The 16,472-nt window shown below is 35.8% G+C and overlaps 1 protein-coding gene and 1 pseudogene across 1 annotated transcript; one reads left to right on the plus strand and one right to left on the minus strand.

Annotated features, from left to right (window-relative positions):
- Positions 1–18: 18 nt before the first annotated feature.
- Positions 19–1,320, minus strand: LOC121808219 (annotated as a pseudogene).
- A 9,519-nt stretch (positions 1,321–10,839) lies between these two features.
- Positions 10,840–12,503, plus strand: LOC121797081 (S-adenosylmethionine decarboxylase proenzyme 4-like). Its single transcript, XM_042195817.1, has one exon. The coding sequence runs from the start codon at positions 10,941–10,943 to the stop codon at positions 12,114–12,116; it is 1,176 nt and encodes a 391-aa protein (XP_042051751.1). The 5' UTR covers positions 10,840–10,940; the 3' UTR covers positions 12,117–12,503.
- The last annotated feature ends 3,969 nt before the right edge of the window (positions 12,504–16,472 follow it).

Consider the following 16,472-nt stretch of genomic DNA (forward strand, 5'->3'; position numbering starts at 1 on the left):
CTTTTCGCATGCGCGCACTTTTAGATATTTGCAATTACATCTCAATTGCATGATTATATTACTACATAGTAAATAATAGTATGAAGCTGCGTTTATGCATTCCATCCATCCTCTATACATATACACCAACACTTGCTTTGAAACAGAGATGCGTGTATATTATACAGGTTTCACATCATTCCTCCAAGGCGACCCGAGACGACCTGTAGAGGTCGTACGGGGCCCACAAGTAGTCGACCGAGCAGGGTCTCCGTGAGTCCAGCCTCAGCCATGCCGCTCCAATGCAGCAAACTGATTGGCCCCGGGTGAAGCCCCCTAACCCATGTTGGTTCCACCTATGCTCCACTCCCTTTATATTCCCCGCAAACACGAGCAGGATTGGCGGCAGAGAACCCAAGTGATATATCCTCTTGTGCTTCTGCACCTCCATCCATTCCTCCACCTTCCTCCTGTACCCTCCCCTCCGCCACCGCTCCACGTCCACCACCATCACCCCCGTGTTGAAGTAGCACGCCCTCTTCCCTTCGAACACCCCCGCCAGCATCCTGTCCGACCAGAACGCCTCCGTGAAGTAGCTCGTGAAGTTGGCGTGGCAGTACTCCGGCGCCGCCAGCACCTTCCCCTCCAAATCCACCCCCCACAGCTTCGAGATGTCGTCCACGACGATGATGTCGGAGTCCAGGTATATCACGCGCTTGACGCTCGCAGGCAGGATGTCTGCCATGTATATCCTGGCATAGTTCAGGGGCTGGTCGAGCGCGTGGCGAACGGATTTCGATATCTTTCCACTCACCCTACCGGGATCGAAGCGGTACATCTTGAACGCGTGGAAAGGGAAGGTGGAGTTGATGAGGGAGGAGATTTCGACGTTGAGGTGGACGGAGAGGAAGTGGAACGTGACATTCTCCGGGCATGTCGAGTGCTGGAGGACCGACAGCACCGCGGCCATGGTGCCGCGTATGTAGTTCGTGTCGAGGGGCATCATGACGTGCACGACGTGCGAGCTGCATGCGGCGCCGTTGCAGAAGGCAGGGGCCTCCCGGAACGAGGGGACGGCCGCAGCGGCGGCGTAGGGGAGGAGGATGGTGGACAGGAGGCCGAGGAGGGGGAGAAGAGACAGGGCCATCCTGTCTCTGATTTAGTTAGTTACAACTGTTTCGTTTAACTCTTTTCTATTTTTAGTTTTTTTTTTATTTGTGGGGAAAGAGTTTCATGAAACCATTAGAGGATGGAAAAAATGGAGGTTTGGAGAGAAATATTTTATGGTATCAAGAGAAGGAGGGGAGAGAGAGTGATGTGAGGATCTGTGGGAGAGGAAGAAAATTCGGACATTAGGTTTGACTTATCAAGATTGGTTGAAATTGAGTTGAAAGATATCCTATATGTTACTATCAAAGTAGAAAGACTTGTTTGAAAGAATCAGTGAATCACCCTTTTCCCTTTTGTATTTCTACGCAGCCATATTTGGATGTAGTCCAAAAGTTGGGCAGTTTTAAGTTTGCCTAACCAAAAATTATTTTTTATGATTCGAAAACTATTAATTAAGTCTAAACTATTCTATGTCCGATTGTCATGACTCAATATCATATGTGATGATCTATTTAGGATTAAGTTGTGAGATTATTTTAGTTGGAGGGGATGACTATTACTTATTATCATAAGATAATCAATTTAGGATTAAGTTGTAAGATTCAACCATATAAACCAAACATTACATATTTAATCATAAGATATAATCTTTCACAATGAACATGCCCTTTATATTTTCGTTTTTGTGTTGAAATAAGGTTTAATTTCTTGGAGTATCACAATAACTTAGTTCTATTTTATGCTAGTGTAGCTTGTTTGCTTTCGAACATGGTAGTATTAAACCCAAGTATCTAGTTGTGACCATCATCAACCCAATCAGATTTGAATTGATTCCTAATTAATAAAAGGGTTAATTGCAAATTAAATCTCACTAATATTTAAACGTTTGAAAGACTCATAATTTTATTAAATAAAAAATTTGTGTGTTTATATTTGTTCTTCAATTTATAACTATCCTTATACAAATATCTAATTATAGATTATCATTGATGATACTGCATGTGCTTAATAAGTTTGTACTTTTCAAATATATACCCAACTTAAAATTTTAGGATATCATTTTCAATTTTGACAAAACAAAGTGTAGTTTAAAAATCTACTCGTGTAAACAATGTCCTAAAAGAGAACTAATGGACTTAGCTAAGATTGGGCTTTCTCCAAAGAGCAAGAAGATTTACAAGCCCATGAAAGGGATAATGGGCTTCAACTTAAAATACTACTGTATGTAGGAGTAGTATTTACTTAAGGTTAAGATACTGAGGTCTTTGCGTAGAAGATTAGGTGACTTGTACCAGTTAATGTATATGTGCATCATCCAACATATAAATTAAAGCACATTAGTAAAATTTAATGATTGATCCCATTTTGTGATTCATGCATGCAAAATTTTTGTTTAAACCTCTAAAAACTTTGATTATAAATTTGTCCCATAGATTAGCTTATTATATATATTGAATAAGAGCATCCACAGCGGCGAGCAGGACGGCGTCCGTCCGTCCGTGCCAGCGGCACGAAGACGCTGTCCGCCGTTGCGCTCGCGCCGCTGGCACGGCGCTACTCGATGCATCAAGCATGTCCGTGCCAGCAAGCAGGCGATGTGCCAGCGTGTGATTGGCCAACGGCATAGCCGTTGGCAATTTATTTTTTTTAAAAAAAAATCGGATTTTAATTAAAAAAATCCGATTAAAAAAAATATTCCCACTTTCCAAAAAATTATATCCATTTTCTGCGCACTTTTAATTTATTTTTCAATTTTTCCCCCAAAAATACACATTTTCATCTACAAATACCCCAACTTCCACACCAAAAATTCACACCACACTACACAATTATCATCCAAATTCTCTCATTTCCATTCTCAATTCTCATCCAATCTTTAATTCACTCTTACTCTTACAACAAAACAATGTCCGGCCACGACGATCAGCCCCCGGGCTCCCACGGTTGGAACCCCGATTGGTTCGGTTCGCAACCGTTTCCTAGTCCGGAAATGGAATATTCGGCCCCTCCTCAAACCCAAGGTTCGGAAGTTCCAGGTGGCTACCGGCCTTACCCGATCGACGACCAAGATGCCCCTGAAGGGCAATACGGGTGGACACCCGAGCCTAGAGCGAGGTCGAGCGGCCCCTCCCAAACTCGGACTCCTCCTACTCGCGGTGTCCGCACCCCGTACACTCCGACGGAGATGGAGCAATTATTCAAACCGTTCTTGTCAATCTCCGAAGATCCGGAGATTGGCATGAACCAATCCGGCGATCATTATTGGTGGCGCATCTGTCGCCGGTACAATGAAAACCGGCCGGCTGGAACAATCGAGCGCAACGAGAGTATGGTGCGCAAAGCCATATACAGAGCCAACGAAGAAATCCAAAAGTTCCAGGGGTATTACCTCCAGGAAGAGCGGTCGGCGGGGAGCGGCCGGAGCGAGGTCGACGTCATCAGTTCCGCCTTGTCGACCTACCAATCCATGAACTACAAGCCGTTCAAGTACCTCAACATTTGGCAGGAGACGCGGTCGCATCCGAAGTATAGGGGAGACGTAACATCCTCCTCTAGCGGCTCCTCCAAACGGTCAAGGTCGGTATCCCTATCCGACGCCGGCTCCGAAGACGTGGCTAGCCAACTTGCCGGAGCTAACTTGGGTAACCCCGACGCCGGCCCGAGCGGTTCCCAACGTCGACCGCAAGGAAGGAAGAAGGCGGCGCCAACCGCCGTCGCGCCGCGACTCCATCCACCCCCGATCTCAAACCCGCTCCCTCTCCCTATGTGCCACCTCAACCCCCCACCAACTCATTGTGGGGGGGGGGGGGTTTGGCCCAACTCAATTTGGCCGATAGGTCAAATATCACCCCCGAGCAACTTCGATAGCATGTGGCGATGATACGGGGTCTCCAAAGAACGTTGGGGATATTGCCGGATGATGATTAGTCTTCACCGGGGGCATTTTTACGCTTAAATTGTGTAATTTTATTTTTTAGTAGTTTAATTATGTAATTTTCATTTTTTAGGATTTTAATTATGTAATTTTTTATTTTTTAGGATTTTAATTATGTAATTTTTATTTTTAGGAATTTACTTATGTAATTTTTAATTTTATTGTAATTTGTAATATTATTCCGGGTATTTTTAAAGAAATTTTAATTTTGTGGAAATGTTTTTATTTAAATTGAATAATAGAATGGTGGGCATCTTGTGCTCGTCCTTGCGGAAGAGCACGGATGTTGATGTTGTGTTCTTGCCTAAGAGCAGGCAGAAAAAGTGGGGCCGGATCCACATCCATGCTCGCTGGCAAGAGCAATGGATGCTCTCATATTCTATTTTACACAAGTATCTTCACGCATGTCTGGTTAACCTTTTCGGACTGTATAGGATAGCATTTTTCTAATCAATTTATACATAAATGTTACTTCATATAGTATTTTGACAAAATTATTTTTGGAAATGTGATTGTGAGTTATGTATTTATATTTCATCTTTTTTCATATTTCATTTAAATTACAACTACAATGACATGTCTAGACAGGTAGTGATGCATTTGATTTGAGTGCAGAGTGCAGACCATATACAGTTACACAAAAGAGCATATATAGAAAACTTGTGTGACAAATGTAAACTAGAAAATATTAAAAATTCAAATTGGTATCCTTGGACCATCTCATATGGGGCCACCATCAAATAACTCTTGAATATATGCCACATTGCCATGCTAAAGAAGAGAGGTGAAATTAAGCCCCACATAATACACATAAAATATGATAGTATAGTAGAAAAAATGATGTGGTTGGGGTGAATAGATAAAGAAAGAGGAGTTGAAATAGTTAGGGCAATAAAAAGAGGGAACATGATGACCTCCATGCATACATATCTCCTCTCTCTCTACTCAAATGTGCTGGAGTATTGGCCAATGCCATTTATGTATCTCTTGGAACTTGGGACTCTTCATCTTACAAATCCATTATTATTCCATACATTCATAATTTCTAGCTCTCATATTTGGGAAGTGATGATTTTATTTATGAGGTCAATGTTTTTTTTTGTTTTGCACCCCAAAGATTACCATGAATAATGACAGCATGTTTATGTCAACGATGATTTGGGGACTTCAATAACATCTTGCCATTTCTATGTCATACTAAAAAGGAAATCGACTTTTTTGGGTTTGGACGAAAGTTTCCCAGTGAGTAGGAAGTTTTGAACTCATGACCTCAAAGTCATCTTAGCTCCGCACTGACAACTGCATCACAACATGTTGATAAAGGAAATCGATTTTTGTTACCTACATTGTACTACTTAAAATCTATTAATTTTTTCCTGCGGAAATTACATTTGAGTTTTTACTTGATGGCATCAAAAAGCACTACTTTAGAGACCAATAGCAATATTCCTAGTGTTAAATTGATTTAAAAAAACTCAAAAGAGTATTGAAGCATTGGCTTTATAATTGAGATTAATGTTGACATCCAACAAAGCCAAGTTGGGAAAGAAATGATGGTTTGCGTGGAGCAATCAACATAGATTCTTGCTCAAAATCACTTATAATTCTATCAAATACTAATAAAATAAAATTAAAGAAAGTTAAAAAAAAGGCACGAGAGAATGATGGGGCGTGTAAGGATTTTTCATTCGCGTAGTATTTTTGAAGGGCTCGAGGAATTGTGATGAGGACTGCAATCTCTAATAATAATACGAATATATTGGCTGTCAAATTTTGTAATTAAAATAGTTCTAACGGATAATCCAACTAGCATAAGTAATTATTTTGGTACCAATGAATTATTAATAGTACCCAAAGATTTAATTAATTAAATATGTGTAATTCACTAATGATTTGAGGTCACATGTTCTACAAATTCAAAGGTATGCTTAAGATCTCTTCGATATTTATTGATTTGCATATCTCATTAATTCGCAAACAATATTTATGCAACGAATTTTAAGTGTGAGTTAAGATCTGTCATTATAAGCAAAATTAGCCTTTTTAAATGTATATTATTCTATTCCTTCCGTCCTATACAAATAGTATAATAAGCAAAATTATGAAAAATTGTTGAAGATATATACTCCCTCCGTTCTGTTTAAATAAAGGTGTTTCATTTTTTGCATTGATTTTAGAAAAATAGTAAATATTAAAATGAAAGATAAAGTAAAATAAGAGAAAAAATAATGTACATAATGGTCTTAAAAATACGAAGCTTAATGTACATTAATTTCGATAGTATCTGTGCCCACATCACAATGAAAATTCCCCTAAACTCACAAGTATATGCAATGATTGGGTGGATAAGAATCACCAACAATTAATTGACTGCTGCCTAATTAATGGGAAAAGTTATCTCTATATCATTGCAGCAAGATCTGTCCATCCGTTGTCAACTGCGCTACGCTTCTGCGGGCAGTTATCTCTATTCTCTATATCAATATATATGGACTATGGTGGTGGAAACGTATCAATTCAAGTTGAAATGTTGAATGGTACTTTAATTATTTATATCAATTTATTTGTGAATTGAGTTTGAATGATATTTGGTAAATAAAAGTAGAGGTGGTATAATATATCTTTAATATTCAAAATATTAAAAGAATTATTTTATAATTTGTTTACAACAATGACTTTTGTACAATAATATAGTAAGAATAATTTATTTTTAGTGGCTTAAGCTTGTGTCGCTCCATCACTTAATATGACATATTGCACACGTCAAAATTGGTTCGATATATAAAGGCCAAAATAAATTAATCCTAATTTAATATGCTATTAGTACTACTACTATTTGTTTAATTTGCATTATCATTACCATCGCAAGCATGTGCATGGTATTTAAAGTGGTAAATTAGTGGCTCGGAGATTAGAGATTAATGATCTACTTAGTCTTTTCAGTAATAATTTTTAGATTAATGATAGTAAATATTGACTTAGTTAGTAATTAGTGGCCAAACAATTAAACTCAAAGAAAATTAATAAAGTTGTGGGCACCTCTATTGCAATATTTTTGTGCGCATGATACAGTAGCACTCATACTCTCGTAGTGCTCAAAACTCCACACAAAATTAACTCTATAGCTAATTTCTCAGCACTTTTTACCAAATATAATCCTTTTCCATATACACACATGTAAATACATATGAGTAGCACTATTTAGTCATATAATGGCCAACAATAAAACATTAATTTGTCTAGTATTCAAAGATAATTTTCTCTCTGGTATTTAACACGGCTTTATAATTTTATTGATCAATAATTAAAAATATATTTTGATTATAAATGATCATATTATGACCAAATAGGTTTTTCTTTCTTATATATGTGCGCATGCAAGCATGTATGGCGGCTAAAGTGAATTGTATCTTGTAAGTTGTAACCTTTTGAAATTATGGATTAATTAATAATGTGTTTTTGGGTGGGGACTTTATGTTTGTAAAATTAGTGGTATATGTAGATTGATGTCATTGGGTGATAGGACACATATACTAGATTGTGTCTAGTTACATGGGACTTTGTCGGGGGCACATATAAGTTGTAGTAATAGTATAATTGGAATTCTTTTTATGTCCCAATAATTTTTTTTTATTTATATAACTAATATACATCATCAAACGAAAACTTTATTTTGTGTAGTATGTACAAAATTTAGCGTATTTGAATTTATATACATACACAATAATACAAATTAAAATTAGTTTAATAATAGTAGATCATATCATGCTCAGTAGAGTGTGATGGATAATAAAAAAATAATCAATATTTATGTACTATATGGACAAGTTCCTAATAGTTAATTAAAAATTAATTTGGACGATTGAGTTTTATATGAATAATAATTCATTGTCATAAAAAGAAACATTAAATTGTACTCTATGTATAATAAACAACCAATTTCATAAAATAAATGTTATTTTACACATAAGCCAATGATAAATTATTGATCAATGACAACAATTCTAGTTCTAACCACATCCCATTGTATCTAGATATATGCATGTAGAGGTTCAAATATACACGAGACGAGTAAGATTTAGAACCAAACCTGAATAGTAAACCATAATTTTGTGAAATTAAAGTTAAACAATAATTTTAAAATATAAACTAAAACCATAATTTAATTTACAATTTAAACCAAATCGTTCCCACTACTATATGGAGTAGTATATATCAAGATATATCATCCAACATATTGTTACACATATAAATGTGAAATCAGATTAACTTTTATGTTTTGAGGAGTACTACTATTATACATTATTTATATATATGTCGTGGTGTAAGATTTGAATTTGACCTTTTGATGTAAAAAGTTTAGATTTTGTTTTACTTTTGAAGTAGTAAGATTTGGCCCAAAAACTGTATCCTTTTAATTTCTAAAGCTAAAAAAGTGGTTGACCAATTACCTATAAAAAAAAAGCACACACACATACGGATCCGTGCGGGTGTGTGTAGGTATGTGGAGTTTGGTGGATCGCGTGGTTTTAATGGTTACCCACCATAAGATTGTGCATGACGCATACATAATGAATATGAATATCATTTCTCTTCTTCCTCAAACACACAAAATTTATTCATTGATTATATATCAACTATTCAATTATTTTATTTTATTTTTTCCTTTTTTAAATTTTCTTATACACTTCTCTTACAGTCCTCTAATCTAATTATAATTATATCGCGTTAGCATTTTGATAACTTGAAGAATATCTACATCTTAAATGTGATCATATCATGTGGAATGCTCTACATAATTTTTTGAACATTTTGAAGATGTCATATTACATATTTTTCCAAGTAAAATAGTTCTTCTTAATTCAAGTGTTAGGGCTTCTTGCATCTCCATCCTTCACATTTAATCTCCCTCATGGTAGGATATACCATCATATAAATTTGAGAACCGATGGACTAGTTTTTTTAATTTCCTATCAAATGCAACAAATAGTGATTTTGTAAAAAAATACTACTTCTCTTGCTATTTGATCGGAAGATGGGTGCTATCGTACAATGATATTTAAAAATTCCTCGATTTTGGCAATAATATAATCTCTTTATTCTCGAATAAGTATTTTAGTTGGAGAGGATACGACTTACCAGTATCCTAATAGTTGCATGTTTATCCATATAAAATGAATAAATGATCGTATATATGTAAAAATTCCATCAAGAGATGCATCAAATGCGTACCATTTATTATAAACTCTGTCGAGTCGATGAAGTTTTTCTTTCGATTTATATGATTAAGGTAAGTCTTTGATTGTTAGGACCACACTTAGAACTAATAGTAACTTAAAAGCTAAGGGGTAAACCTTTTGGTGGATACATACACACTCTAGATTATTGGTCTTCAATTCATTATCTTTCTTGAATATGAAAAAAGACTTAAGATACTCAATACTTTAATTGTATGCTATCAATGGGCAAGTATATACATGTCTTCAAGTTGTTGGGTAGACAAACACTTACTATTCACAAGTTGACAGTTCATTTATTTAATCATAATAATTACTTTTAAAAGTTTAAAATTTTGGAGAATTGAGTTCAAATCATCACTGTCAACATGTACTAATCATAATAAGATATATGCTGTTAACTAAGTAGTAATTATCAATAAATATTTCTTTGCAGTGATCTAATACATAATCAAGCCTGCTTATATACTGTGCCAATACCCAGCCATGGAGCAATTACGGCCCAAATATCCAAACGTGACTGACTATTGAAGTCCAAGTGGAAATATCGCGAAATTATAGTGCTTGTATATAGTAATTAGTCATATATAATAGAAAAATAAATTTATTTTTGAATGTTGTGTGTCGGAAAACTAAAGTAAGATATTAGTAGTAGTACCTTTTATCTTGTTGAGTATTGAAAGGAATTTAATATCTTTTCAAATGATTCACTTACATACAAAATTTTTAAAAAAATCATCTTGTTTCTTTGCAATCCGTCGACATACACAATGTACATTAATATTGTCTAACCATTTAAATTGCCCAATAAATGATGACAACTGATGCTATATATAAATACTAAAAAAGTTGAGTATTCCCAATTTTGAGAAATCTTTAAGCAAGATCTAAATATTGTGTGTGTGTGTGTGTGTGTGTTTATAGTGATGGAGGGAAGTGGGCACTTGAGAGCATCCCATACAAGGAAATAGGCCTGCCTCTGCTTAGGAACTCTCATAATTATTATCATGCATTTGAACCATCTATCTATATTATTATGTCCCTTTTTCTCTCTAACCTCTAAATATTAATACTATATTATTTTGCCCCTATTTTATCATCTACATTCCTTCACTTACCAATATATTAGTACAATTCAAACAGGCTAGAATATTTAGAAATAAAATGAATATAGTATTTATTAAATTAAATCAAAAGTAGCTGGCTATATATCTAGGTAATTTGCATGGGATTTTCTCATTTCTAGTTCAAATTTGGAATGATAACTCGTTAGAACAAGAAAATTGTGGTGCTCTCTGCCCAGTAGTGGTGCACCTTTTGAGCAGCAAGAAATGATGCCAAAACATGAATATTTTTTGGCACTTTCCCGACCATTTCATTAATCCATATCTCTTCCTGTCATAACTAATTAAATACATTGCACTAATTCAAATTGTACTAACTCTCCATCTCTAGTTAGACCACACCCACCACCTCTTCCCCTATTCTTTAACATTGATAGTAGTATAGTACAATGTATTATCTCTATAAAATAGTAGTGATACATAAAATAGGGTAGGCGTGGGCATGAAATTAGATTCATGTTATTGTCTTCCAAAGATATCACAAACCCTCCAAAATAACCATCATCTTGCACTCATTTTGCCTCACAATCATTCTTTTTTTTTTACCTCATCCGCATGATCCCCCCTCTCTCTCTCTATGTGTATATATATACTTACTCTCCTGTACAAATCTATCACACCTCAATTTCACACACTACTCACACAACTCTTCTTCCAAGTTCAAACCATCATCGAAGGAAAAATTTATTCGACCGAATGGCGGTCTCCGGGTTCGAAGGCTTCGAGAAGAGAGTCGAGCTCCGGTTCTCCGGCGATGATCCAACCGCCGGAGAAAAGGGGCTCCGGCGGATTGACTTCTCTAAAATAGAGAAAGTATTGCATGCGGTGCAGTGCACCGTGGTCTCGGCGGTGGGCAACACGCGCTTCGACGCGTACGTGTTGTCTGAGTCGAGCCTCTTCGTGTACCCCACCAAGATCATCATCAAGACATGTGGGACCACCCAGCTCCTCAAATCCATCCGTCCGTTGGCGGACCACGCCGCTACCGTGGGCCTCACCTTGTGCGGGTGCAGGTACACCCGCGGCAGCTTCATCTTCCCCCACGCGCAGCCTCACCCGCACACCTCCTTCAATGAAGAGATTCTCTTCCTCGAACAGAATCTCCCCAAGAATCTCTCTATCAAAAAGGCGGCGGTCCTCAAATCCAAATCCAAATCTTCCCACAAATGGCACGTGTTCACCGCGTGCGACTCCGCTGCGGTGGACGCGCGCGCAGGGGATTACGCCTCCGGTTTATTCACGGTCGAGATTTGCATGACCGAGCTGGACCGGGTTCTGGCCAGGAACTTTTTCCGCCGGTTCAAGGATGGGAAAACCGGCGACTCGGCCGGTTCGGAGATGACCGATGTGACCGGTTTAAGGAGCGTGAACCGGCACGCGCTCGTCTGCGACTACGCCTTCGACCCCTGCGGCTACTCGATGAACGGGGTCGACGGGCCCCGCTACTCCACGGTCCACGTGACGCCCGAGGACGGGTTCAGCTACGCCAGCTTTGAGTCGGTCTACGTGGACCGGGATGAGTTTATCGAGGCGCTGCAGAAGGTGGTCAAGGTCTTCCGCCCGGCCGCGCTATCCGTCTCGACCACGTGCGCCGCGGCCGGGCGGGAGGTCTGGAGGGGCGTGGCGAAGGCCCTCGAGCCGCTGGGGCTGAGGGTCCGGAGCCGCGCGGCCGACGAGTTCCCGGACGCTGGGACCGTCGTTTTCCAGACGTTCGCGGCTCGTCGGAAGTAGGTGGAATTCTTTTTTGTTTTTATTTTTTTTACTCTTTTTTTTTGTTAGGGGGATATGAATATTGATAATGCATGCTAATTGATGTCATTGCATGGGTGATGAGATCTCAAATGTGGGGTTGACTTTGTCTAGAAGAGAAAAAAAAAATAGTGATATAATGAAGGATGATGTGGGAATGTGGTTGTAGATGGTATTGGGTTCATCATAATATTGCACCCCACTTGAATATGGCACGCCTAGAACAATTTTTGAGATATCATGAAGTACTCATATTTATCAGAGTTAGTGGGGTTGGTTGGGGGATCTATGGAAAGTGCTCTAAATATATGTAATTTTTTCCATGTTTATATGAACTTTCTATACCATCTCTTTCTCAAATGTTTTTCAGTTTTCTCTCCTTCCCAATTTCATTTAGTGCTATAAAATAGACAAACCTCCTTAAGGAAACATGTACGAGTAATTGATATCCAAAATATTAGCTTTTCGATTTGAGAAATATAGTTTATTTACTCGAGGTTGTTAATAAAGGTTGCACCTTTGGCCTTTGGGTCTGACTAAAATACTACCAGAAGATTTGATTATGTTGTTTTATCGAGTTTTGGGACCTATTCTGAATAAATGTGTTTTAGATATACGGAGTATTGAATAGACACATTAAATTAAACTAAGTATACTTCTAAGTCCAAAAAATGAAAGACAATAAGTGTCATTTAAATTATGAAGTTTAGTAAAATTTTGATCAGTTTCATAACGTTTAAAAACAAAATACTAAAAATCATAAAATTTGATTTTTTTTTTTCAAAATAATCTCATTTGTGTGCAAAACGTCTTTGATGATGCTCAAAACGACATTATTCGATTAATTTTTTTTAAAAAAAGAAATACTCATTTTTTTTATTAAATGGAATCCTAACTAACTACAAAAAGGTCAGCGAGCATGCTCTAAACAGTGAATCAAAATCTTTAGTATGTCAGTTTCAAAAATAAAATATTGATCAAAATGGGCTCCCCATGCCACTTGTTTAATTAACCTTCAACCCTATATGTTTTGTGTTTTTGAAAAAAAATTCAGTTTGCATGCATGCATGCTTTGGAGGACCAAGTGTGCTGAAACATGTAATTATAAAAATGTAATGTCAATGTCTCCAAGAGAATGTAATAATGAACTTAAAATCATGTACATGCCAGTCGAATATATTAGGTATTCTAATGTAGGTATGAATACAAATTATTACTATTATTTTTAATAATTTTATACTCCATATGCATTCTAATGTAGGTTATATGCATGTAAATTATTGGGTGACATGTATTTAATTTGGTGAAGCATGTCAAGTATTTTATGTTCTGCATTAATATGATTGACAAGTATTGCGGACGGACAGAAAAGAAAATTAGTGACAAACAATAACGAAAGAAGGGAGTATATATTTGTTCTCTTGAATAGTATAAGTGGCTGTGAGAAATTAGTTAATAAAAAAGAGTTAGATTTGTATTTATTTAATGTTTTTATTGTGTTCTGTTCTTCAAAATTAAATTGTTTTGAAATTGTCTGTTTGTTGGGAGAGGATTCCGAGATTAGCTTAATTTTGTCTGGGGAAAAGGATATTAATTACACATATGTTAATTCGAGATAATCTGAGATTAAGTCTGTCAAATAGGAAGGACAATACTCACGCATTAATACTAATCATGCGTAACATAGTATTCAGATTAAATATGCACAGATCTTATCTATTTAACCGAATAAATGAATAAAACTCGTTTCTATCTAATTTATCAAATCGAACACCAACAGCTTACAGAATAAATCTCTTCGATTTGGTTTGACTCTTGAGTATATAAAAATTGAATTACAAATTTACAATACTGTTTAGCTATAGTATACTCCGTACACGTAATTTCTTTGTTATTAAGATATAGTAGAACAAAACACAATTAAATAATAATAAATAAATTAAAAAACAGCCTGCGTTTCATGCCCAATTTAAATACTAATAATCGAAGGCATGCGCATAAAATTATGTAAATGGCATCTTAGTACAAATTCTCTCTAACTATAATTGAATAATAGTATATGTTGACTGTAAATTGATTTGTCGGATTACAAAATCAAGCCTATATATGGGCCGGTTGTTGGGCTGGCTTTCGGAAGAAGCCCAATGTTCATAATTTCATTTCACTATAAGTCGTTGATCTGTTATGCGAAATTAATTAATTGAAATAGCCCATGTAGAAAGTGGATGTCAGACCACTAACAAAATTTAATAACGATTTTCGCATTTTCGGACAAAAATAATTTCGATTAAAATACATATACTTTCAAAGATGATATTATTATTGCACTATAGAATTTTTTCCCCCTTACAACATAGCATTCCTATTAAGAGAAAAAGAATGATACTATCACAATCGACTAATCGAGTATCACTATGTCAATTTAATCATATTTATAAGACATTCAGCCACCATGCAAGTATATTATTCCCTAAATACCAGAAATTTCTGTTTGATTCATAAAAAGGCTCATAAATAATCAATAGATAATGATTAGTCTCTCATTTCATGTCCAATTGTATGCTTCGGAAGTCGGAACATGTCTCATATTTAGGGGTGTGCATTCGGGTTTCGGTTCGGTTTTTTGCCAAAACCGAACCAAAACCGAAAAACTGAATTTAGTTAAAAATCCAAACCGAACCGAACCCGAAAAACTGAAAAACCGAAACCGAAAAACCTAAAAAAAATAAATATAATATAAATATATATTTATATATGTGTATTTTATTTTATTTTATATATACTAATAGAATATTTATATATAATATAAAATTAATATTACTATATAATATATATTATATAGTAGAATATATTAAAAGAATATATATATATTATATATAATATAATATATTAAATTAATAGAATATATATATAATTCGGTTTTTCGGTTTTTTTCTTCGCCCGAACCGAACCGAACCGAAAAACCGATTTTTTTTATTTTTAAAACCGAACCGAACCGAAAAACTGAAAAAATCGAACCGAATTTCAAAATTTCGGTTTGGTTCGGTTCGGATATTCGGTTTTCGTTTTTTTTGCTCACCCCTACTCATATTCGAATATTTGAATATTTCATAAACATAACAAGTAATGAGTACATTCTTAACGTATTTTATAATCAAATTTGAAAATATTCTTCGTCGATGATCAAAGTAAAAGTTGCACAACCAAACATTCTTGAATATGTTTGTCTTGACTAGGGATGTCGTCGGTTCAAGAACCATCGGATTTTAAAAAAAATTGTAACCGTAACCAACTCGAGAAAGTAAATGAAGGTTTTGGTTCCAATTCAAAATAGCTAATTTATGGGCAATTTTTGCTGATCTTACCAGATTTTTTTTTTCAAAATCATCGGTTAACTGTATGTTACGATTCCAATAGTTTGGACTTGGAATCGAACCAATAGAGCCGAAAATGCCAATTTGAATTCAGTCCGTGCATGGCGATTTTGATTTTGATTTAGAAAACGAAATCATTGGTCCGAATCTAATTTTAACCAGTAGCCTAGTTTGAAGTAGACATCCCCTACTCTTGAGTAAGATGTCTTAGTGACAAGTTACAACAAACAAATTAACATAAGAGAGTCTATCTTCTTTCCATACTACAACCAAAACATGTGTAAGCCATAGACACGAGCATGCCAAAAGCCACCTTTGAAGGAGAGATTCTCACAAGAAGGAAAGTTGTTTAGAAGAAGAAGACAAAAGGTATGCAAAAACATGTGGAACACTACATGACAACATAAATCTAAACATGCATAGATGCTTTTGGAGACAATAAAGATAAGAAGTTTTGACACTTGAAAACACTACGTACGCCTAGATACATCGTTTCACCCAAACTTTCATTTAATAGGTCACTCAACAATATATATACATCTAGTTTCAATAAATTGGTCAAGATTCAATGTCTGAGAAACTCAATGTTGATAAATGAAGACATTGTCTTATTTCCCTAGCTCGGATGTTCATTTACTGTTTTGTGGGCCATACCTTTTTGTATTATTTTGAGCTTTTTTATTGAGTTTAACGATCAACAACAGTAACTAGGAGTACTATAAAATAGCTTGGTTTACCAAATATGATTTGTCTATTCTATTGTATCACTATAATATCTACATATGACTAAATTAATAGCAACAATATAAATATGATATTGTGTATATATCTTTTTATACCGAAACTATTGATTGTTATGATTTTGCAACCAAATTATTGATTTATTCTAATTTTGCTATCGAGCAAGATTCCAGCGTCAACATAGTTTGATGAGTTACTTACTGTCGATCGTCAATGAAAACGA

This window comes from Salvia splendens, chromosome 1, assembly GCF_004379255.2.
Source record: "Salvia splendens isolate huo1 chromosome 1, SspV2, whole genome shotgun sequence".
In the NCBI taxonomy this organism is placed as follows: Eukaryota; Viridiplantae; Streptophyta; class Magnoliopsida; order Lamiales; family Lamiaceae; genus Salvia; species Salvia splendens.